The sequence below is a fragment of the Ictalurus punctatus genome, chromosome 2, assembly GCF_001660625.3.
Source record: "Ictalurus punctatus breed USDA103 chromosome 2, Coco_2.0, whole genome shotgun sequence".
Lineage (NCBI taxonomy): Eukaryota > Metazoa > Chordata > Actinopteri > Siluriformes > Ictaluridae > Ictalurus > Ictalurus punctatus.
This window is the reverse complement of record NC_030417.2, coordinates 38,964,503-38,988,502: the sequence shown is the minus strand read 5'-3', so window position 1 is coordinate 38,988,502 and position 24,000 is coordinate 38,964,503. Positions and strand designations below refer to the sequence as shown.

Genomic DNA, 24,000 nt, shown 5'->3' with positions numbered 1-24,000 from the left:
GAGGGCGTGCTGGGGGTTTCCCAAGTAGCAGGGATCCCGTTCTGCTGTCAGGGAAAGCCGTGGGTGCAGCCAGGGGGCGGAGTCTTGCTCGCGTCTGGCTTGCCTGGAAAACACACGGCAGAGGTTAGCGCATACACCTCGAGAGCCTTCTCTCCCTTGCGAGCGGAGTATCACCCCTTTTATACTCTCCCCTCGGCTGCTGGATGGTGGAATCTTCCCCGCCGCCACGCGCTCTCCGGCTGTCCAAAACATTGGTGGTGCTGAAGCGGAGCTGTCTCTTCAGCACCACACCGGTAGTTGCGAGAGGAGCGATCTTTGTCTCTTGTGCGTCAGCCACTGGCCTGTTGCCACAATGGATATAGACATGAAAGGAGAGATGATGGACAGAGAGATGATGGATGGAGAAATGATGGATATAGACATGAATGGAGAAATGATGGATGTAGACATGAATGGAGAGATGATGGAGAAAGAGAAGATGGAAGGAGAGATGAGGGATGGAGAAATGATGGATATAGACAATGATGGAGAAATGATGGATGGAGAGATGATGGATGGAGAGATGGATGGAGAGATGATGGATGGAGAGATGATGGATGGAGAGATGAAGGTTGGAGTAATTATGGATATAGACATGAGTGGAGAGATTATGGATGGGGAGATAATGGATGGAGAGATGATGGTTGGAGTAATTATGGATACAGACATGAGTGGACAGATAATGGATGGAGCGATGATGGATATAGACATGAATGGAGAAATTATAGATGGAGAGCTGATGGATGGAGAAATGATAGATATAGAGATGAATGGAGAGATGATGGATGGAGAGATGATGGATGGAGAGATGATGGATATAGACATGATGCAGAGATGAATGGAGAGATGATGGATGGAGAGATGGCGGATGGAGAGATGATGGATATAGACATGATGCAGAGATGAATGGAGAGATGATGGATGGAGAGATGGCGGATGGAGAGATAATGGATATAGACATGATGCAGAGATGAATGGAGAGATGACGGATGGAGAGATGGCGGATGGAGAGATGACGGATATAGACATGATGCAGAGATGAATGGAGAGATGATGGATGGAGAGATGATGGATGGAGAGATGATGCAGAGATGAATGGAGAGATGATGGATGGAGAGATGACGGATGTATCACTGTTTGTTGTATGTCATGTAATGTTGCATGTTAAATATTAATAGTGTGTATCAGATTGTTCTGCGATGAGTTTGTGTGGAACGTCTCAGTTCTCTGCAGAATTACGATTATTACGCACCATTGGTTATAATAATTTTAGAAAGTGGAGCATGAGGAACAGTGGAGTGTACACCCCTAATCACTACTCACACACACACACACACACACACACACACACACACACACACACTTGTATATACATACTTGAGTACACACACACACACAGACACCATTGTATATACACATTTGCATATACACACATGCATACACTCGCACACACACACACTTGTATACACAGAGTTCCATACACACACACACACACACACTATACCATAGTGCTCCATCTCCTAGGGACCAGGATGTTTCCATGACAACCTGCAGCTTGCTTCTCTAATGAGTTGGTTACCATGGCAATGCTGGTTGGCTGTGCATAAAATGTGTTTTTACACTGCACATACACGGCCGCAGGCCACACACACAAACACACACACTTGCATATATGCTGCGTGTATATGTATGTATATATATATATATATATATATATATATATATATATATATATATATATATATATATATATATATTCCCTTGCAGACATACACACACACACAATATACGGATATACAGTACACTTGCAGACAACTCATGCACAAACACACACTTCTTAAAATAAACACATAATTATTGGCACCCTTTATGAAAGTGTGAAAAAATATAAATGTGTATTATAAACCTTTGACATATGAGTACACTATATAGTTCTAATTTAATATTTTGGGGTTTTTTTTCTCCAAACATTTTATTAATTTGATTCATTTTAAAGTGAAATTATAATAATTCAGAAACAGTTTGTTTTGTAAATGAATGCTATCTCCAAACCCAAATCCAAGTTTTCCTGAACTCTAACACTGTTCTTGCACGCAGGAACCGAAGGTCAGAAACTTGCACAAAACTGTAACGACATTTTTTCAGGCTGTCACACACACACACACAGACACACACACACACACACACACACCTACCTGTAATTCTCACACAGCTGCGTGTGGATCTGTAGAGCTCCGTTTCCGTACACATTCTCTGATGGAGAGTCAATCGTCCACAAAGCGCCTGAGAGTCTCTCATTCCCATCGCCTATCTCAAGCCGGCTGTGTGCTGCATTAACACTAGAGTTTGGCCAAAATTGGTCACATTAAAAAAAAAAAAAAAAACTTTTTTTTTCTTTCTTTTTTTTTTTTAATGTGACCAATTTTGTTATTATACTGATAATAATGAAATTCTGTGAATTCAAGCCTTCATTAAATGTTGGTTTTTATCATTTGAAATAAGGGGATACATATTTTTGCACGCAGCTGTAGATGGATTATACATACGAATGTAATTTTGTCTTTATAAATTGTCTGCAGTGTTTCTTATTTTACAAAAAGAGGCAGAAATCTCACTGGAATCCAGAATGAGTGATGAAAACATATTGCATCATAACATGCAAGAGTCAGTTTCCAGTATGCAAATGCAGGCCATGCCACACTGGTTTACCTCTTTATCTCTCACTTTTTCTCTCTCTCTCTCTCTCTCTCTCTCCCCACTGCAGAAGTGTTTGCGCTTTAACCCTGAGGCAACGGTGTGGAAGGCGAAGCAGCAGGTGTTGTGTAGTCTCACTGAATCTCTGAAAGACGTCCTGAATTATGGCCTTTTCCAGCCAGCTACTGACGGACATGATGCCAAATTCCTGGAGGAGGAGAGGCCACTCCGAGATTACCCACAATCCTTTGAGAAAGGAGTGCCTTATCTGGAGGTAGAATTAACAGGGATGTAGATAAAACTGGCCACGATAAAAAGTCATTCATGAAAGAGTGAGGCGTAGGGGCTAGGGGTTATGTGTAGGGTGGTTAAGGTTAGGGGTATGTTATGTGCATAGGGTGTAGGGTGTATGGTACAGGCTCTAGGGTGTATGGTATAGTGTATAGGGTGTATGGTATAGGCTGTAGGGTGTATGGTATATGCTGTAGGGTGTATGGTGTAGGGTGTAGGGTGTATGGTATAGTCTGTAGGCTGTATGGTATAGTGTGTAGGGTGTATAGTATAGTGTGTAGGGTGTAGGGTGTATGGTATAGGCTGTAGGGTGTATGGTGTAGGGTGTAGGGTATAGGCTGTAGGGTGTATGGTATAGTGTGTAGGGTGTATGGTATAGGCTGTAGTGTGTATGGTATATGCTGTAGGGTGTATGGTATAGTGTGTAGGTTGTATGGTATAGGCTGTATGGTATAGGCTGTAGGGTGTATGGTACAGGCTGTAGTGTGTATGGTACAGGCTGTAGTGTGTATGGTATAGTGGGTAGGGTGTATGTTATAGGCTGTATGGTATAGGCTGTAGGGTGTATGGTATAGGGTGTAGGGTGTATGGTGTAGGGTGTATGGTATAGGTTGTAGGGTGTATGGTATAGGCTGTAGGGTGTATGGTATATGCTGTAGGGTGTATGGTGTAGGGTGTAGGGTGTATGGTATAGGTTGTAGTGTGTATGGTGTAGGGTGTAGGGTGTATGGTATAGGCTGTAGGGTGTATGGTACAGGCTGTAGGGTGTATGGTATAGTGTGTAGGGTGTATGGTATAGGTTGTAGTGTGTAGGGTGTAGGTTGTATGGTATAGGCTGTAGGGTGTAGGGTATAGGCTGTAGGGTGTATGGTGTAGGGTGTAGGGTATAGGCTGTCGGGTGTATGGTGTAGGGTGTAGGGTATAGGCTGTAGGGTGTATGGTATAGGTTGTAGTGTGTATGGTGTAGGGTGTACGGTTTATGGTGTAGGCTGTAGGGTGTATGGTATAGGGTGTAGTGTGTATGGTATAGTGTACAGAGTGTAGGGTGTAGTGTGCAGGGTGTATGGTATAGGCTGTAGGGTGTATGGTGTAGGGTGTAGGGTTTATGGTGTAGGCTGTAGGGTGTATGGTATATGCTGTAGGGTGTATGGTATAGGGTGTAGTGTGTATGGTATAGTGTACAGAGTGTAGGGTGTAGTGTGCAGGGTGTATGGTATAGGCTGTAGGGTGTATGGTATAGGTTGTAGTGTGTATGGTGTAGGGTGTAGGGTGTATGGTATAGGGTGTAGTGTGTATGGTATAGTGTACAGAGTGTAGGGTGTAGTGTGCAGGGTGTATGGTATAGGCTGTAGTGTGTATGGTATAGGGTGTAGTGTGTATGGTATAGGCTGTAGTGTGTATGGTATAGGCTGTAGGGTGTATGGTATAGGCTGTAGGGTGTATGGTATAGGGTGTAGGGTGTATGGTATAGGCTGTAGGGTGTATGGTATAGGGTGTAGGGTGTATGGTATAGGCTATAGGGTGTAGGGATAGAGTGTGGTGTGTGTCATTGAGATGATGTGTAAGTGGTTTATTATATCACTGGTTCCTCAGATCGTTTGTTGCCGTGGTGATTTCTCAGTTCTGCATTAAGGTGAGTCATGACTTTGGGAAATAAACAGATATTGACAAATTCCTAAAGCCTCAATGCTCGATTTAAAACATGAAATAGCCAGGGTTTTGTTTCTAAGATCCCAAATTGTGTTGAGTTAAATTTAATAATTAGATTAGATTAAATTATTTGAGAAAATTAAATTAGAGAATATAACAGATTTGACTGCTTTTACTTTATATCTCAGAGGGAATTGAATTCTCTTTTTACCCATGTTATCTGACTGATGTCCTTGTTGAATACTGAAAATACTTGGACACAGTGTGTGTGTGTGTGTGTGTGTGTGTATGTGTGTGTGTGTGTGTGCTGGAACACAGTGCTGTGTGAGTTTGGGACAGACAAATGTAAAGATGTGACTTCTATAATTCACAAAAGTATAACAGTAGTACCATGAGTATCATAAAAATCATACCTCTTTATTTTTCTGAATTGTAACTCGGTACTGCTTAAAAGGTATTCAAAAATATATCGTAAATTCTGTCTGAGTCACATGACTCAGATTCCACCTGAGTCAAAGGATTTTCATTCTGCCCAAATCACACGATTTAGATTCTGGCCCAGTCAAATGATTCAGATTCAGCCAAAGTCACGTGATTCAGACCCTGCCTGAGTTATATGATTCAGATTCTGCTTGAGTCTAATGATTCACATTCTGCCCAAGATCACATGATTCAGAGTCTAGCCCAGTCACATGATTCAGATTCAGCCAGAGTCACATAATTCAGAGCCTGCCCAAGTCCACTGATTCAGAGTCTAACTGAATCACACAATTCGGATTCAACTCCACACCGTTTAAAAGGTATTCAAGAATATGTCATATATTATGCAACAGAGTCGAGATCATGGATTTAGAAGGTTATGATAATATAATTGTAAAAATTTCTCACATGTATACAGTAGTTTGTAAATAATAGTTGTAACATTATTTTTGCAATCCCAAAATCCAAAAGCCAATCATGTGAATCAGAATTTAAAAGGTAACTGCAATTTATATAAAAAAAAGTGTATGTATGTGTGTGTGTGTGTATATATTTATATATATATAATACTTATATATATATATATATATATACTTTTGAACCGTGTATCCAAAATTTATAAGCCAGACATTCTTGGATTCCCTGTGTCGAGACAATTCCAGGCACCTTATGACATCTGATGAGAATTTCTGCCATTTTTTTGCTACTCCTCCTACAAATTTTGTACAATTATCAGCAGATTTGGCATATTTTATCATCAGAGTAAGCCTCAGGAAAGTTATTAAAATAATTTTTAATATTCCATACGATTTGCCCGTAATGGGTCAACGAATCTGACACTGAATCTGTGGCTCTGCTTTCCTGTGATTGCTTAGGCAACACTGGTAGCACATCTGTGAGTCTGGGTGCTTGGCCCCCGAAAATGCTGCTTGCGGCTTTAATTTTTTTCATTGTTGTCATTGACCATCTTTTAACATTACAAAATTAAAAATCTAGGGCACACCAAATTGTAATTTTTTTCCCCGTCTGAATTAACATGCCTTGTTCTTCATGCTGCTATTATTAAAGTATGGAACAAAAATAATTTTTTTAAAAACCCCATCATTTCATCACTTACCTAGCTGATAAAAACAAGAGGTGACAAATCCTTTGCCGTCATTTTAGTGATTTGTTCGGGTGATTACACATCGGACCGTTCAAGCTGAGGCAGTGAACAGTGTTATTGACGTTTCCTTCAGCTATTGTTACTGCTGATGGATCGAGTGCTTGTATAGAGTGTTTGGTGTTGTGTAACTCTTACATACAACACTGTTGCTTTCTGCCTGAATGTAATAGAAAAAGGCTTTCCCTTTTTCTGTGCCAGTGTTTCTACCCAACTTTCTTTGACGCAATGAGCATGTTTGTAATTCTATCAAATTAAATGGGCACCAATGCTTTCAGTTAAACAGGGCTTTGCTGGTATGATTACCAGTTTTGCAAACTCAGATAAAAAACAGAGAGCTTAGAAAGTCATGAAATGAAACAGTAATGTGTAAGATGAGTCACTTTCTGCACGAGTCATGTGATTCAGATTCTGCTTGAATCACATGATTCCTATATTTCCCGTCACACAATTCTGATTCTGCCTGAGTCAGACTGTTCAGATTCTGCCTGAGTCGCATGATTCAGATTCTTTGCTGAGTCACATGATTAAAGTTCTGTCCGAATCACACAACTGAGCTTTTGCCCGAGTCACATTATTCAGATTCTATTCTTCCTAAGTCACACAATTCAGATTCTAAATCAGATGATTCAAATGAGTCAGTGATTCAGAATTTGCCCAGGTCACATAATTCAGATTCTGCCTGCCACATAATTTGATTCTTGTTCATTCGAGTGACACGATTAAATTTCTCTCGGAATCGCATGATTCGTGTGAGTTAAAAGATCGAGTTTCGGCCTGAGCCACATGATTCAGATTATGCCTGAGCTCTGTGATTCAGATTCCTCTTGAGATCCATAGTTCAGATTCTGCCAGCCATGGCTTTCCTTTTTAACACTTCCTGTGATCAAATGTAATCAATTTCCTGTTCACATCCCGTAGACGATGCAAGAAACATGTGTTGTTGTAGCGTGTGTAGTGTTGCATGTCTTTTTTATGCTAATTGTGTCTCTTTGTGTTTCCTTCAGTTTCGCTACAAAACCCGAGTGTATAAGCAGACCAACCTCGATGAGAAGCAACTCGCCAAGCTGCACACGAAGGTACTCCGCTGAGAGCTGTTCTGCTTTAATTGGACCGAATGGTGTGTGTGTTTGTGTCTGTGTGTGTTTGGATATGTATCCCAGATGGAATATGTGAATTCCTCCATTGCCTCATTAGCAGAGTCGGGTATAACGGATTACAAAGTAACGCATTACTGTAATCTAATGACTTTTTCTGATAACGCAGTAATGTAACGCATTACATTTTAAATTGATGTAATTTAATTACATTGACTGACGTCAATAAAATAACGTTACTTGCTTTACTAGTTTATTGTTTAAGAAAATATTAAGTAAAATGCATTTGTAAAATAAATCACATTTTGTGGATTAGTAAACTGATTACTTTTTACATGCAGTAATCAGTAATGTAATCAGATTATAATTTTAAAGTAGTAATTAGTAATCTGTAATGAATTCTTTTCTTTTTTTTAAAATCCCTTACACAACACTGCTCATTAGGTAGTTTTACAATCTTTGTGTGTGTGCGTGTGTGTGCGTGTGTGTGTGTGTGTGTGTGTGTGTGTGGCATTAATAAACTGAATTACATGTTCTTCAGCGCTGCCGTGTCGTCTCTGTCTCCCCCTACAGGCCAGTCTCAAGAAGTTCATGGAGTACGTCCAGTCCGGCAGCGTGGAGAAAGTGGCTAAGCTCCTGGACAAGGGGGTCGACCCCAACTATCATGACACCGATACAGGAGGTCAGAGGTCACCTTCTTTAACAAACCACTGTAATCTACAGTCTAGTAAATAAACCATACACTAGAAATTTGTGTTCTTGTGTACTTTTGAGAACTGGGCGTGAAGATAAACAATAAAAAAGTTGTTCTAATAAAGGTATATGCTTGGGTTTGAGTTCAAATGAAAAGAAAAGTTGGTTTCATAAAAACAACAACAAAAAAAAAATCATGAAATTAAAGACAGTCGTACCGCTTATAAAATCTCAGATGCTTCCTCTATTTTGGAAATTTGTGCGCCATAATGCGAAGCCCCACGGTGTTGAAGTTGAAGTTGAAACTTTGTGCATTGTTTTGCTTGAAAAAATACATTTATTTTGGAAGTCTGTGACACAAACCTGACGATCGCTGCAAATTAATCCAATATAAACTTTTAGATTTGGAACTCTAGGAAAAGAAAGAGGTGCCAATACTTTTAAATACTAGTTAAACATGGCTAATTAATATAATATATAATTATAATATAATATAATTAATATATTATAATATAAACAAACAAGCAAACAAATAAATAAGTGGCACGGTGGCTTAGTGGTTAGCTCGTTTGCCTCGCACCTCCAGGTTGGGGGTTTGATTCCTGCTTCCACCCTGTGTGGGGGGTTGCGTGTTCTCCCCATGCTTCAGGGGTTTTCTCCAGTTACAACATGTGTTGTAGGCTGATTGGCATGTCCAAATTGTCCGTAGTTTGTGATTGTCCCCTGGGAGAGGCTTTAGGCTCCCCGTGTAGGATCAGAGGTGGAATAAATGGATGGATGTATAAATAAACAAACAGCCTGAGTCACTTCATTCCCACTTAACATCACTAAATAAGTAACTACTTACAAATGAGAAAACAAAATTATGAAAAGAAGAATTCTACACACGTACAGTGCTGTATATTTTAGTACAAACCTTGTTATGGATTTTTATTTCATGACGTCAGTACAAAAACATGTTTTCAGACATAAAACATAACGAAGGCTGCTGGGTTTCGCTGCAAAAATTAGAAGCGGCAGCCAAAGTCTCCAGAAGAACGGCGGCTGGTTCTGCAGAGTACTGACTTTATTTCATTTATTACTGCTTACTGCTCTTTATAGTATTTCATTTCAGTATTTCTGAAGGCATCTTTGCTCTACAGCTTTTCTGTGGATGTGCCTAAGACTTCTGCACACTTCTGTAGATGTTTTCACAAAAAATAATGTAGTTTTCTTTAAAAAAAAAAAAAAAAAAAAAAAAAAAGCAGTATAATGAGCAGCAAAAGCTGTATGAAGTATAAATAATAAATATTTGATGTAATATTTAGCTTTTTGGTTCACTGCGATACAGTCTGAAAATCCTTGAACATCTCAGATGAATGTTTTTTGCTTGTTTTTTATTATTATTATTATTTGAAACGTGCTGTTTAAACGTGTTATGTTATTTTTTTTTTTTAGGACTTTTGTACAGATCACTATTGTGTGCTATGATGTAGTTATGATGATTGTTGTGATTTTTGACGTTTTAATGTGTTTGGCTCCATCTAGTGGATGTTCTTTAGTCCTGTTGATATAGATAAAACCTTAAAGAGACATTTTATTTGTTAGACACTAACTCTGGTTTAGTGTATATGTATATTTAAGACAAACAAGCTTTTTGGTGTTGATCTGGTGAGAAACTCTGTGATGTTCGAGCAGTTTAGTCTTTATAAAGGCCCAGTAAACCCCATTTCATCAAACCAACAACAACAACAACAAACATGTACACAATTTCCTTCTTTACCCCAAACAATGAAAACATGTTTAACACTAATCGTATGACTCCGCCCCCTTTAGGCCCCGCCCAAGGTGGAAGCTATAATGATGTGATTGGTAGGTAATAAGGTTTCACTTTGTGCTGAAATATTCTGTTTTCTATTCAACTTTATATCGTTTTCAAAAGATATATTTATTAATGAATGATATAATGATACCTGGGATTAATGATATCTTGAAAAGAGTGCATGAGGATTTTGTCCTGTGAGTAGATGAAGGGGTCTGCAGTGACATTAAAAAACAAACACTTTAAGTGTATAAACAAACAAACAAACAAACAAATAAAATCATGAACCCCATTCTGATCAGTGTAGATTTGCTTATGCAAATTTTTTATTTAAATATTTAGAACATAAAGCACATAAATATGGATTTATTTATTTATTTATTTATTTATTTGAGTCATTAGAGATTTCTTTGCGCCAGAAACCCAAACCTTCACTGTTAAACTGCAGAGTTGATTAAAATTGCATTTAAATTCAGTGTGAAGTTTATTTAATGTGATGTTTACGTTATTAGGATGTGAATCAAATTCGTTCAATTCAAATGGCCGCTACGATAATGACAACAGTAACTGAGCAGTAACTTCAATAAATACTGACCACAGGGACTGTGATCTCTAGCACTCTCACATCATTCATCATTCGATAGATTGATAGAAAGATAGATTTCTGTTACTCATGATCTACATTAGCTTCGTAGCTCCATATAACTCCCAACGGTGCTCGTAGTTCTGTCAGAAGAATCAACTCCAGGAATCGATAACAAAAAAACAAGCAAACAAACAGGCAAACAAACATCACGAGTCTGGTGTTAAACGTCTTAAACTTGCAAAATGCCGAGCGTGAGCATGACAGCAGTCTGACAGGACAGACTCCGAGAGATTAACACCTACTTCAGGCCTGAAGGGAATATTATTAGGGGTGTTTGACGCCTCACATGGCAGAGAGAGAGAGAGAGAAAGAAAGAGAGAGAGAGAGAGAGAGAGAGAGAGAGTGTGTGTGTGTGTGTGAAGTAAAGTGAGAGACGAATGGTTTTGTTTTCACGGTTTTGCTTCTCGGTGCTGTCACAGTCCTGCTGTTTTAGACACCAGCCTGTCAGACGTGTTTCACATCAGACCAAATCCTGCCAATGAGAGAGAGAGAGAGAGAGAGAGAGACAGAGAGAGAGAGAAAGATGAAGAAAGAGAGAGTATGAGAGAGACAGAAAGAGAGAGAGAGAGAGAGAGAGAGAGAGAGAGAGAATGAGAGAGACAGAAAGAGACAGAGAGAGAGAGTGTATAAGAGAGAGAGAGTATGAGAGAGACAGAAAGAGACAGAGAGAGGGTAAAAGAGAGAGAGAGTATGAGAGAGAGTATGAGAGAGACAGAAAGAGACAGAGAGAAAGAAAGATGAAGAAAGAGAGAGTATGAGGCAGAGGGAGAGACAGAAAGAGAGAGAGAGAACTGCAGTTCCAGGTATAACCACAACATGACAGCAGAGAGCTGAAAAAATCTCCATTCTGCTAATTATTATTATTATTATTATTATTATTATTATTATTATTATTATTATTGCAAAATGAATTTTTGCAAAAGAGTCTGTTTTTTTTCTTCAGTTGGCTCTTTTACGTGAATCATACACTGATCAGCCATAACATTAAAACCACTGACAGGTGAAGTGAATAACGTTGATTATCTCGTTGCCGTGGCACCTGTCACGGGGTGGGATTTATTTATTAGGCAGCAAGTGAACAGTCAGTTTTTGAAGTTGAGGTGTTGGAAGCAGGAAAAATGGGCACGTGTAAGGATCTGAGTGACTTTGATAAGAGTCAGATTGTGATGGTTAGACGACCCGGTCCAAAACAGCAGGTGTTGTGCGGTGTTCCCGGTATGCAGTGGTTAGTACCTACCAAAAACGGTCCAAGGAAGGAGAACCGGTGAACCGACGACAGGGTCATGGACCCCCAAGACTCTCTGATGCTTGAGGGGAGCGAAAGCTTGTCCATCTGGTCCAATCCCACAGGGGTACTGCAGCACAAACTGCTGTAAAAGTTCATGCTGGTTCTGATAGAAAGGAGTCAGAACACACAGTGCATCACAGTTTGCTGCGTATAGAGCTGTGTAGCTGCAGAGCGGTCAGAGCGCCCATGCTGACCCCCTGTACACCACCGAAACACCTACAGCGGGCACGTGAGCATCAGAACTGGACCATGGAGCAGTGGAAGAAGGTGGCCTGGTCTGATGAATCAGGTTTTCTTTTACATCATGTGGAGGCCGGGTGTGCGTGAACTTATTTTTATAGGTGAAGGAAATGATGAATGAATCTTCTGAATGAAACACATGAGACACAGAAGCACAAAAACATTCAAATGTCTGAGTTTGTCCATGCACTTCTTACTGCTTTAAAAAAAAACATTGATCCATTAGGAGTCGACTACTTTTTGGTGAGTCAAATGAACTGATTCACTAAAAAAGAATTGCTGTCACTAATACCTAAAAGTAAGTGTGTGTGTGTGTGTGTGTGTGTGTGTGTGTGTGTGTGTGTGTGTGTGTGTGTTGTACAGAGACGCCCCTGACGCTGGCTGTACAGTGTGAGCCTGGAGCCGGTGAGGTCATCAGGGTTCTGGTGATGGGCGGAGCTCACATCGACTTCAGGGCCAAAGATGGACTCACGCCTCTGCACAAAGCCGTCCGAGCTCATGCACACACCGCCCTGCTGGTGAACGACCACACACACACACACATTCTGTATATACAGTACCCTCCATTAATATTGGCACTCTTGGTAAATATGAGTAAAGAAATTTGTCTTTATTGTTTAACCTTTTGTTAAAAAAATTCGGAAAAATACAAATAAATAAATATATGGGTTTAAATATGATGTAAGACATAGGCCAAATTCCCTTAGTCATTCATAACAATGTGTAAGAGCGAGGAATGTAGCTGTGATGTGCAGCAAAAGGTTGTTGAGCTTCACACAATGGGGCGTGTCTATAAGAAAATAGCACAAGCATTGAAAACGCCCATTTCCACCATCAGGGCAATAATGAAGAAGTTCCAGTCGACTGGAAATGTTATGAATCGACCTGGAACTGGACGTGTGTCTGTATCGTCTCAACGCACTGTGAAGAGGACGGTTCGAGTGGATAAAACATCTCCAAGGATCACAGCTGGAGAACTGCAGAAGTTAGTTGTGTCTTGGGGTCAGAAAGTCTCCAGAACTACAATCTGAAGTCACCGACATCACCACAAGCTGTTTGGAAGGGGTTCAAGAAAAAAGCCTCTACTCTCATCCAAAAACAAACTCGAGCGTCTTCAGTGTGCAGACACTACTGGAACTTCAAATGGGATCGGGTTCTACGGTCAGATGAAACCAAAATAGAGCTTTTTGGTAATAAACACAGAGGTGGTTTTGGAGCACACAGAGAGGTAGCCGTATGGAGAAGTCCCTCATGCCCACGGTTAAATATGGAGGAGGATCTTTAATGTTTTGGGCTGTTTTTCTGCCAGAGGACCTGGACATTTTGTTAGGATACATGGCATCATGGACTCCATCAAATATCAACAGATATTAAATGAAAACCTGACTGCCTCTGCCAGAAAGATTCAAATGGGTCGTGGTTGGATCTTCCAGCAGGACGATGATCCAAAACATCATCAAAATCAACACAGAAATGGTTTACTGACCACAAAATCAAGATCCTGCCCTGACCATCCCAGTCCCCTGACCTGAACCCCATAGAGAACCTGTGGGGTGAACTGAAGAGGAGAGTCCACCAGCGTGGACCTCGAAATGTGAAGGATCTGGAGAGGTTCTGTATGGAGGAACGGTCTCAGATCCCTCGCCATGTATTCTCCAACCTCATCAGTGTTATAGGAGAAGACTCAGAGCTGTTATCTTGACGAAGGGAGCTAGCACAAAGTATAGACTCAAAGGTGCCAATAATTGTTGCACACCTATATTTAACAAAGATATTTTTTGGATAAACCCGTGTTGTGTTTGTAATTGTTTGATCTCCATGAGAGCAGAGTATTTTTGTGATTTTTTTTAAAACAAAAGATCAAAAGGTTAAATAATAAAAACAAATGCTCACAGTCTTCACAGCTCTTATTTACCAAGGGTGCCAATATTAGTGGAGGGCGCGGCGTATTTTTGTTTATTATTTATACAGACAGTGATGTATCTGATAAAGGAAGAACGAATCCAAATAATTCTCTGTAGGAACTTGTAGACATATTCATCAGGTTTTGTAAATAAAAGCCTTCATTTGGCTGTTTTATGAAGCTGGACTTATGGGACACGGTGTCGTGTCATATTTATGGATGTAATATTGTCCTCCATAAAGATGTTGAGTGTATTTACAGAAGAAACATACATTTCAGCATGACACACTGTGCTCGGAGTGTCAGGCAGTGATACAGCTCTGAGCTTGAGACTAAAAACACGTCTCACTCACTTCAGACTTTCGTCCCGTCCGTAAAATAAATTCCAACGCTAACACGCGAACAAAACCCAACAACTACACGGTATTCCTGACCAGCAAAATGCTTCATTTCGAATCAGCGGATAAGTCTGAACATGTCGTTGTCGAAGTCAAATGCCACCTGATTTTGACCGTTCCAAGATGGCCGAACATATCGCGATGCCGATCTCTCGTGTTTTAATTTCATGTTACGCTGCAACATGCAAAACAATTTCTTTGTATATTTTGTTGAAACAGACTAAAATTGCATAAAGGTCATGGGTCACACACTCAGCACTCCTGAACACGGTGCCATCTTCTGACGTTTACACTAAAGATGGCTATTATTATTTATTAGAAATAGATTTGGAAAAGAGATGTAGTTTTGGAACTGATAATGTGACTGAAAACGAGACCTGACTGTTTTTGTTTTTCTTTCATTAGGACCGATTTTAATACATTTATACTTCATACATTATATATATATTTATTATATTTACAGTGTAAGTGGTTTTTTGTGTTACTGTGAAGTGCTTCAGTTTAAATGTTTGTTTTTTATGAACGAAACATTTTGATGTGTAGTTGCGTACATTTTTTTTATTTGGATGTCTATCGTATCAGCTGATGTTCAAGGTTTCAGCATCGGTATCAGAAGAAATGGATGTCATACACACAAATATACACAACACACACACACACACACGCACACGCCAAATAATCAATGTGTGTGTGTGTGTGTGTGTTAGACTCTGCTGTCTCTGGGATCGTCTCTGGACTATAAAGACCGTCGAGGCCTGACGCCACTGTACCACACCACGCTGACAGGGGGCGACACGTCCTGCTGCGAGACGCTGCTTTATCACAGAGCCAAGATCGGAGTGAGGGATGAGAACGGCTGGGACGAGACACACCAGGTACCTGATGAATAAAAAAGTGTGTGTGTGTGTGCATTTTTTACATGATGTCTGTCATGGAGTGTTTGCATGCATGAACCTGTCTCTGTCTCTTTCTTTTTTCCATCTGTCCATCCATCAAGTCCATCAGTCGCTCCATCATCACACAACGACAGGAAAGAGGACAAGGTGCACCATCATACTGTATAACATAAATAGATAGATAGATAGATAGATAGATAGATAGATAGATAGATAGATTTCTGTAGTATGTAATTTGTAGGTAAATGGGTTCCTACTGCAAATAATTAATAAACTGCTAATGAAAAACCCACATTTTATGCTTATATGTGGAAAAACTAAACTTGATACAGCGAAAAATAACTAATGAAAAAAAAAAAAAACAAGCTTAAATGTCAAACAAAACCCCAATTCCAAAAAAAGTTGGGACAGTATGGAAAATGCTAATAAAAACAAAGAGGAGGGATGTGTAAATGTACTTTGACTTTTCTTTAAAGGGAAAAAAAAGTATAAAGACGATGTATTTGATGTTTTAACGAATCAACTGCATCGTTTTTTGAAGAAACGACTCTTTTTTTTTTTTTTTGCATTTTCCATACTGTCCCAACTTTATCGGAATTAGGGTTGTATTTTGATATTATTTGTAGCTAAAGCGAAACAAAACAAATAAATAAATAAATAAATAAATTTTGATCTGATGGTCCTGAGAAATTTCAGACTATTGTTAATATTCTTACAAGATTTTTAATAGATTCATTTATGCAAATGAGGCGTTATGAAAATAATCTTACAGTAATCTTACTCAATTATTTTTCAGATTTTTAGATAAACTCATTTAATATGCATCATGTTTTAAGCTAGAGTGACAAAATGTCAACACAAAACAATCAAAAAAATGTTTAATATTAATTTTGTTTTTGTCCACTTAAACGCACGATCTGAAACTTTAAGCTCCACCCACTTTGCAATCATGTCATGTGATTTTTAGCTGCAGGGTCTCAGTTCGGTCTCCTGCATAACCGTCAAAAACTAAAATTAATAACCGTAATAAAGTTGCGATATTTCCGGAGTCGTCTCAGATGAACCGAACTGACTCGGAACACTATTTATTATTTTCTTTTTAATAATTAAAGTTAACACTTAATTAGTATTTTGAGGAAAAAAGGTATCAAAATAATCAGAAAAAGTATTAAAACATTAATGCATTTCAAGAAAACAAGCTCCTCTTCTCTGTCATGAAAATTTTCCATCCGACTGTTACAAAGCGCTGACACTGGAGACTCCTTCCACAAACATTACATAAACATCTCCTTACTTTAAGAAAACTTCACCACATCAGTCATTTTTAAAAAATCCGTTTATTAAATGTTTAGATTAAGAGGCGTGTCCGCCGTATGAGTCCCCGTGGACGAGAAACGAAAACATATCAGAGCGAGCGCATTAATATAAACCTGCGCTACAGTCAGAGCTGCTGTTCTAGAGAATTAATCACCACCTGACGACCAATCAGAATCCAGAGCTCAGCAGCGCCGTGATGTAAAGCAGTAATGTGTGTTACTCAAAACATAATCTGAAGCCTTCTTTAAAACACTGGGAAGTAGCTGAGATGTACGTCAGATAACACTGCCAAAATGTCCTGATATCAGGAAATGTGTGTGAGTGTGTGTGTGTGTGTGTGTGTGTGTGTGTGTGTGTGTGTGTGTGTGTGTGGTTTGTAAGAGACTGTGTCTTTTCATTTCTATTTCAAATCTGCTCTGTCTTCACGCTGTCTCTCACATTCAGAACAGTGTTAATTAATAAATGTGTCAAAGTTCTGACAAAGTATAAAGTAAATTTCTCTCTCTCTCTCTCTCTCTCTCTCTCTCGCTCTCTCTCTCTGTCTTTCTCTCTGTCTCTCTTATTTTCTTTTTCTTTATTCCACAACTCCTCCCCTGGATGGAATAATTTCTTTTTTCTTCTTCTTCTCTCATGCTCTCTCTCTGTCTCTGTAATCATTTCTTCTTCTTTTTCTTCTCTCTTGCTTTCTCCCTGTCTCTGTCTCTCACTCTCTCTCACTCTCTCTTTCTTTCTCCCTGTCTCTCTCTCTTTCTCTTTTTTTCTCCCTGTCTCTCTCACCCTCTTTCTTTCTCCCTGTCTCTCTCTCTCACCCTCTCTTTTTTTCTCCCTGTCTCTCTCTCTTACTCTCGCTTTCTTTCTCCCTGTCTCTGTCTCTCTCTCTCACTCTCGCTTTCTTTCTCCCTGTCTCTGTCTCTCTCTCTCACTCTCTCTTTGTTTCTCCCTGTCTCTGTGTTTCTCTCTCACTCTCTCAAACATTCTCACTTTCTTTCTCCCTGTCTCTGTCTCTCTCTCTCACTCTCTTTCTCTCTCACTCCCTCCCTCTCTCTCTGGAATCATTTCTTGTTTTTCTTCTCTCTTGCTTTCTCCCTGTCTCTGTCCCTCTCTCTCACTCTCGCTTTCTTTCTCCCTGTCTCTGTCTCTCACTCTCATTCTCTCTGTCTTTCTCTCTTACTCCCTCTCTTTCTCACTGTCTCTGTCCCTCTCTCTCTCTCTTTCTCTCTATCTCTTTTATTTTCTTTTTCTTTATTCCACAACTCCTCCTGGCTGGAATAATTATTATTTTTTCTTCTTCTCTCCCGTTCTCTCTCTCTCTCTCTCTCTCTCTCTCTCTCTCTCTCTCTCTCTCTCTCTCATTATTCCATAATCCTTCCTTCGGACTGGAATTATTTATTCTTTTCCCTGTCTACTGCTTTGGATTCTTCTCCTCCTCACCTCGTTACCATGCTCTCTCCATCCCGCTCGCTCCCTTCGTTGTTCTCCTTTTCCTCCACGTTTCTTCTGCAGGCTTGTCAGAACGGAAACTCGCAACATCTGGAGCATCTGCTGTTCTACGGCGCTGACTCTTCGTCCCAGAACGCCTCAGGAAACACCGCCTTACACATCTGCGCTCTATACAACAAGGTAAAGTCTCGTCTGCTCGTCCGTCCAACCTGAGATGGCGAGCAGGATCTGGAGGAGGATTGAGATGTTTCCGTTGTATAAGTTTGTAAGCGGGTAAAGTTGTGTGAACACCGTTGCTAGGCAACTGGGAAATAAAGACGCCGTGCTTAAGCTAACTATCAACGGAGTGGAACGATCTAAATAGCTGGCATTTAGCTGTATTAAGTGTTTTATAAAAAAGTAAAAATGGGACGAAAATATCCAGAACATCAACATTTACCTCAGATGTGCAGGTAAATTGATAAGAAAATGCTTCCCAAGGTTATTTGTAGACACTAAAAACTTAAATTAAAGACAAAAGACAGCCGCAAAGCAACAGTTTTACCTCACGGACTTAACTCCTCAGGATGTGTTTCAGAAATGTGGATATAAATCAGTTATTCTGATTTTTCCAGGAATCTTCATGAGTATAAGCTAGCTGCTAATGACTGAGGCTAGCGATTTCACAAGTTAGCATGTAGTTATGAAGCTTTGTAAAGGCACAGTGACGGTGAAAACTGGACACATACATCATGAACGTCAACATTTACCTCAGATGTGCTGGAAAAGTAGTCCAAAAAAAATTCAGAACAACAAAAAATACACAGAGCATTAGCCGCTAATGCAAAATTTAGACTTCGTATTCAGTGTTCATGTTCTATTTTCCTGTAAATCAATCTTGTAAATATATTTTTGTAAATGTAATAATTGTAAATAAGTCAGTTACTCTGATTTTTCCAGGAATCTTCATCATCGTATTCTAGCTGCTAATGACAATTTCGCAAGCTAGCACGTAGTTAGTAAGCTTTATAAAGACCGAGAGACACTGGAAATGAGACAGACAGATCAGGAACAACAACATTTACCTCAGATATGCCGGTAAATTACTAAGAAAAATATTCAGAACAACTGAAATGATACTGAAATTGCACTTAGCATTGACAGCTAACCTAAAATAAAAATGGAAGAAAAGCTTTAAGCAATAGTTTCATCTTATCCTGTCATACACGAGTCATTAAATGTGTATAGAGAAAATTAGGGGAAAAAATGAAGCTTAAAGGGGGTGAGTGTACACAGCTAATACTGTTAGCTAGCTTTGCTAATCTAACCCAAGTTTAGATCGGTTCTGATTTCCAGATATTTGATTTTACCATGTTATTTAATTTGTGTTTAAATAGTTAGCTTTAGAAGATTCTCATCCTTTCCTGCTCACAATCGCGGTGTTTGTCGTACAGGAGAGCTGCGCACGAATCCTGCTGTACCGTGGAGCAAACAAGGACATAAAGAACCACAGCGGACAGACGCCGTTCCAGGTGAGACAGCGACTGTGGAGAACCAGGAACCACTGAGGAACATCTCAAATAAAACACAGCACTCTACGCATGTGTTTCTTTAAGGCTTCCTCAGTTGTCTGTCTAGGAGAATGTCTTAAACATTCTACATTGAACCCTATAACAAGGGTTCTGCTGGGAAGCTAAGAACTCTTAATTATCCAAAGAACCCTTGGAGAACCCTGTTTTTTAAGAGTATACAGTATGTGCATTGGTGTGTGGTACAAATTCCAAGTTATTGCTAATTACGTTCTTCTTGATGTCTAGAACATTCTTAGAATGGTTCTCTAAGGGTTCATTAGATGATTAAGCTTTGTGAAAGGGTTCTACTTGGAAACATTTCTGATTGATAACCTTCAATGTAATAACCTTAAGGGTTCTATTAGACTACACCCTTAAAAAGGATTCTTCAAGGATTGTTTGAAGGTTGATTGGATAATTAAGGGTTCTTAGGTTCTTACAATGGTTTTACTGGGAACAATATTATAGAAACTTTAAAGACCAAACAAAAGAACCCTTAAGGGTTATACATTTTCATTGGTGTACACTCTCAGAAAACAGCGTTTAAGGGCTCTACCTTGACGGTTTTGGGTTCTCTATTTTCTGATAGGAGGAACACTCTGTTCTAGAGTTCTACATAGAACCTTTCTTGAACAGGACAACTAAATTTTCTTGGAGTGTACATTCTTTGAAAAGAAAAAAAAAACCCCAATGGTTTTTTAGGGGATGTTTATGGGCTCATTGGATATTTAAGCCTTCTAACATGGTTGACCCTTTTCTGATAGGGAAACACTTTGAAGTAGGGTTCTACTACAATAGTACCTTAGCAGGTTCCCCCAGAACAACATCTACATGGCTTTTACAGTCTTATTGAGAGTACACTCTTAATCAAAAGGGTTCTTCAGGGGTTCTTTAAGCGTTAATTGGATAATTAAGGGCTTTAAGCCTTCAAAAGAAGAATCCTTTCTGAAAGGGAAACAGTTGTAGGGTTCTACGTAGAATCGTTCCCCAGAGGGAAATCTGAAGAACCTTTAAAGGTTCTAGATATTCTAAGAGTTCATGTTATGCCAGGGTTTGTGCTTCTGTCTCATTTGGAAAACAACATAACAATTAGTAATGTTTTCTATTGTTGCTTGTTTTGGCCTATTGTGACGAGTGTGTGTTTGTGTGTGTGTGTGTGTGTGTGTGTGTGTGTGTGTGTGTGTGTGTGTGTTTCCAGGTGGCTGTGATGTCAGGACATTTTGAGCTTGGAGAGATCATTAAAAATCATCGGGATGCAGACGTGGGTGAGTCGGAGAATCTCATGCCTCTCGTCTCGTCTTTACGGAACATTCCAAAGCTAATCGTAATAAACGTGACCAAAAAATATTGAGAATTTAAAATGAATTGAATTACCAGTTTAATGACTGTTTAATCGCCATGTAAAAACACTAAGCCATTATTTTTGTCATTGTTGTTGCTAATATTTCACAAGTCATCTTTCCTGTTCCCCTTTGTTCAGGCTAAAAGAAATTCTGATTGCAGCAAAATAGTATTTTATAAAATATAATTTACTGATTGAATTATTAGGCACATTGAGCAAACATAATATAATATCATATGTATTTATTATAATCTAATGATAATAATTTACGTATACAATAATTATATAACAATAAGTTGAACCTTTCACATTTCCTCATTTAAAAAAAAAACGACTTATAGCTTTTATTAAATTATTTAAAAACAGGTTTTAATAAAAGTTTCAATAAATAAACATTTTCACTTCTTTTAAAGATTTTGAGCTTTCAGTTCAACACAGTTAAATTGGTGGATATGTCAAATTCACCGTGTTCTCAGACTAAGAGTGCAAACTTCAGCTGGTTTATCATCAAATGATGGTTCATTCAGTTTGACTGATATTTTTCTAAAAGTTCAGGTGTGTGTGTGTGTGTGTGTGTGTGTGTGTGTGTATTTTCCAACCTGTGTATGCTGCAGTGCCGTTTTTGGAGTCGCCAAAGTTCGCACCCCAGAGGCGGGAGAGTGGTCGCACGCTGGCTCTGCCGCATCCACACCCATTCCTGCGCGCCAACAGTGACAACAGCATGAACGTTCCTGAGTGGCTGGCCTTCCCCAACGCAGCCATGACCAACATAGTCTCCGTGCAGGTGCACAGCATTGTGTTTGTGTGTGTGTGTGTGTGTGTGTGTGTGTGTGTGTGTGTGTGTGGAGGTCAGTTCTTCAGATTGAAGAGAAATTGTTTTTTAACTATGATTGAACTCATAATGGGATGAATTGTTTGTCTGTGTGTGTGTGTGTGTGTGTGTGTGTGTGTGTGTGTGTGTGTTAGGGTCTGAAACATGGCGGTACACTGCGCAGCTCCAGCAGTCCCCGGGGAGCCCGAACGCGTTCACCGTCCCGAGGCCGAACAGGAGACAGAGACGACCGCAGCAGACAGAGCCGGAGACAGGGGTGAGGGTCAATGCACTGAATCACAGCGAATCACTTTGTATCAAATATGCTGAATCGTGAATCGAACTGTATTTGAAATGAACGATACATTTTACATTATACAGAATCATGGGTGTAGCCACGCATTCTTTTGCGGGGGTCGTGTCCCCCCAAATGTTTAGGAAATACCAATCTGTCCCCCCCAATGTACAGTAGAAAATATTTACTATATGTCCCCCTTTAATGAACCCTGCCAACGGATCTGTCTTTTCTTCATCTATTCTATTTATTTATGTCTATTTCTTTTTAATATATTTCTGTTTGTTAAGGAAAATAGGTGTGTTCCCCCTCCTCCAATTGTACACTTGGTTGCGCCCATACTCAACGCAAGTTCGTTGATATATTAGCCGCTCAGTCTGTAAGAAATGGAGACAGCAGCCAAGCGTAGAAAAGTGCAGCAGAGCATACGAGCTTTTTTCAGACAGTAAGAAACTAGATCCCTAAATAGTAGGTGAACTTAGCTTAGTATAGAAGGCATCATACCATGGCTTGGTTTGTTCTTAAGAACGTCAGTTAACTGTTGATATTTGCACACCCACGAAGTAGGCTAGGCTAACGCCAGGTCCAGTTTTCGACCGTTAGCGTTACATTCACGTGCACATCCTCCCGCCGACGCTGTGAACCCTCACGCTGTGACAGACTGTTATAAATGCGAGTGAAAGTGAGGAAAGTTGCACAGCATTTCATTCCTTTACACTACATTTGGGCTAAGGACAACTAAGTGATTTTACAGATATAAGGCTCAGCATAATGCTGAGATGTGCTGGCTTGGCAACGAGAGATATGGAACTAACGTATGTGGCCATATTGTAATAAATATGTAACAAATATAAACATATTTTGGATATGTAATTTGTACCCATTAGAAGTTATTGTATTTGCTACTACTGGAAAATGCATAATTCTATTTGGCAGGTGTGATTTCTTGCATTTTTAGCACCATCTAGTGGGTCTTGTTGAAATAGAATGATTCATTAGATTGACTTACACTGAATCACATTAATTAATACTGAATCAGACTGAATGATTAAATTGGACAACACTGAATCTGTTACACTAAATCACAGTGAATCAATAGATCAAATGACACTGGACCATTAGATTGAATGAGACTGAATCACTCACACTGAATCACACTGAATCAATTAATCGAACTCCAATGAATCAGTCACATTAATTAATACTAAATCATATTGAATCATTAGATTAAACAACACTGAATCAGCCACACTAAATAACACTGAATCAATATATCAAATGACACTGAATTATTTACTGTAAATCACACTGAACCAACCATTATATTGAACAACACTGAATCAGTCACACTGAATCAGTCACATTAGTTAATATCTAATCACACTGAATCAATAGCTCAAATGACACTGAAATATTTACACTGAATCGCACTGAATCACACTCGATCGTTAGCTTGAACGACACTGAATCAGTCACGCTAAATCACACTGAATAGGTGTATATGTACGGAGAGACCCGGGATGGTTGTAACATTTTTTGACATTTCTGTCTGCATCTTGGAAATGGATTTTAAACACTTTTTATTCAACACTGACTAATCCTACTCTTTATCCTACTCACCTCACGTGGACACAATCCATAAAATGCATCAGATGCCCTCATCAGATATTCTGTAAGTTCTTTCTCTTGTTCATCAGCGAAGACCTTCTTTCCACTGTACTAGCCTACACTCGGAAGTTCCCTTCATCCCTTCTCTTCTAACATCTTCCTCTTTTTACAGAATCTGTACAAGGTTACATGGCAAATGCTGTACAATTTTGCCACAGATCTTACAGACTTTCTCTGCTCTTTCACATCATCTGATGCTCTGTTCAAAATGCTGAGAGACACTCTTCAGTTTATCTTTCTCTTCCAAGGACTAGGCATACTGAAATTCAAAGAAAACATATAAATATAACTATAGATTT

General features: G+C 39.4%; 1 protein-coding gene across 2 annotated transcripts in view; it reads left to right on the top strand.

Moving 5' to 3' along the window:
- Positions 1–24,000, top strand: part of shank1 (SH3 and multiple ankyrin repeat domains 1) — a 73,860-nt gene that overhangs the window by 9,965 nt on the left and 39,895 nt on the right. Inside the window, exons 2-11 of one of the 2 annotated variants that reach the window (XM_053676566.1) lie at positions 2,804–3,007; positions 7,324–7,395; positions 7,987–8,095; positions 12,445–12,599; positions 15,090–15,257; positions 18,099–18,215; positions 19,469–19,546; positions 20,784–20,850; positions 21,542–21,711; positions 21,894–22,015. In XM_053676566.1, the coding sequence (XP_053532541.1) occupies positions 2,804–3,007; positions 7,324–7,395; positions 7,987–8,095; positions 12,445–12,599; positions 15,090–15,257; positions 18,099–18,215; positions 19,469–19,546; positions 20,784–20,850; positions 21,542–21,711; positions 21,894–22,015 (1,262 nt within the window). Of the gene's footprint in view, positions 1–2,803; positions 3,008–7,323; positions 7,396–7,986; positions 8,096–12,444; positions 12,600–15,089; positions 15,258–17,564; positions 18,216–19,468; positions 19,547–20,783; positions 20,851–21,541; positions 21,712–21,893; positions 22,016–24,000 lie in introns of those variants that run through there. The other variant, XM_053676563.1, reaches the window with a different exon arrangement.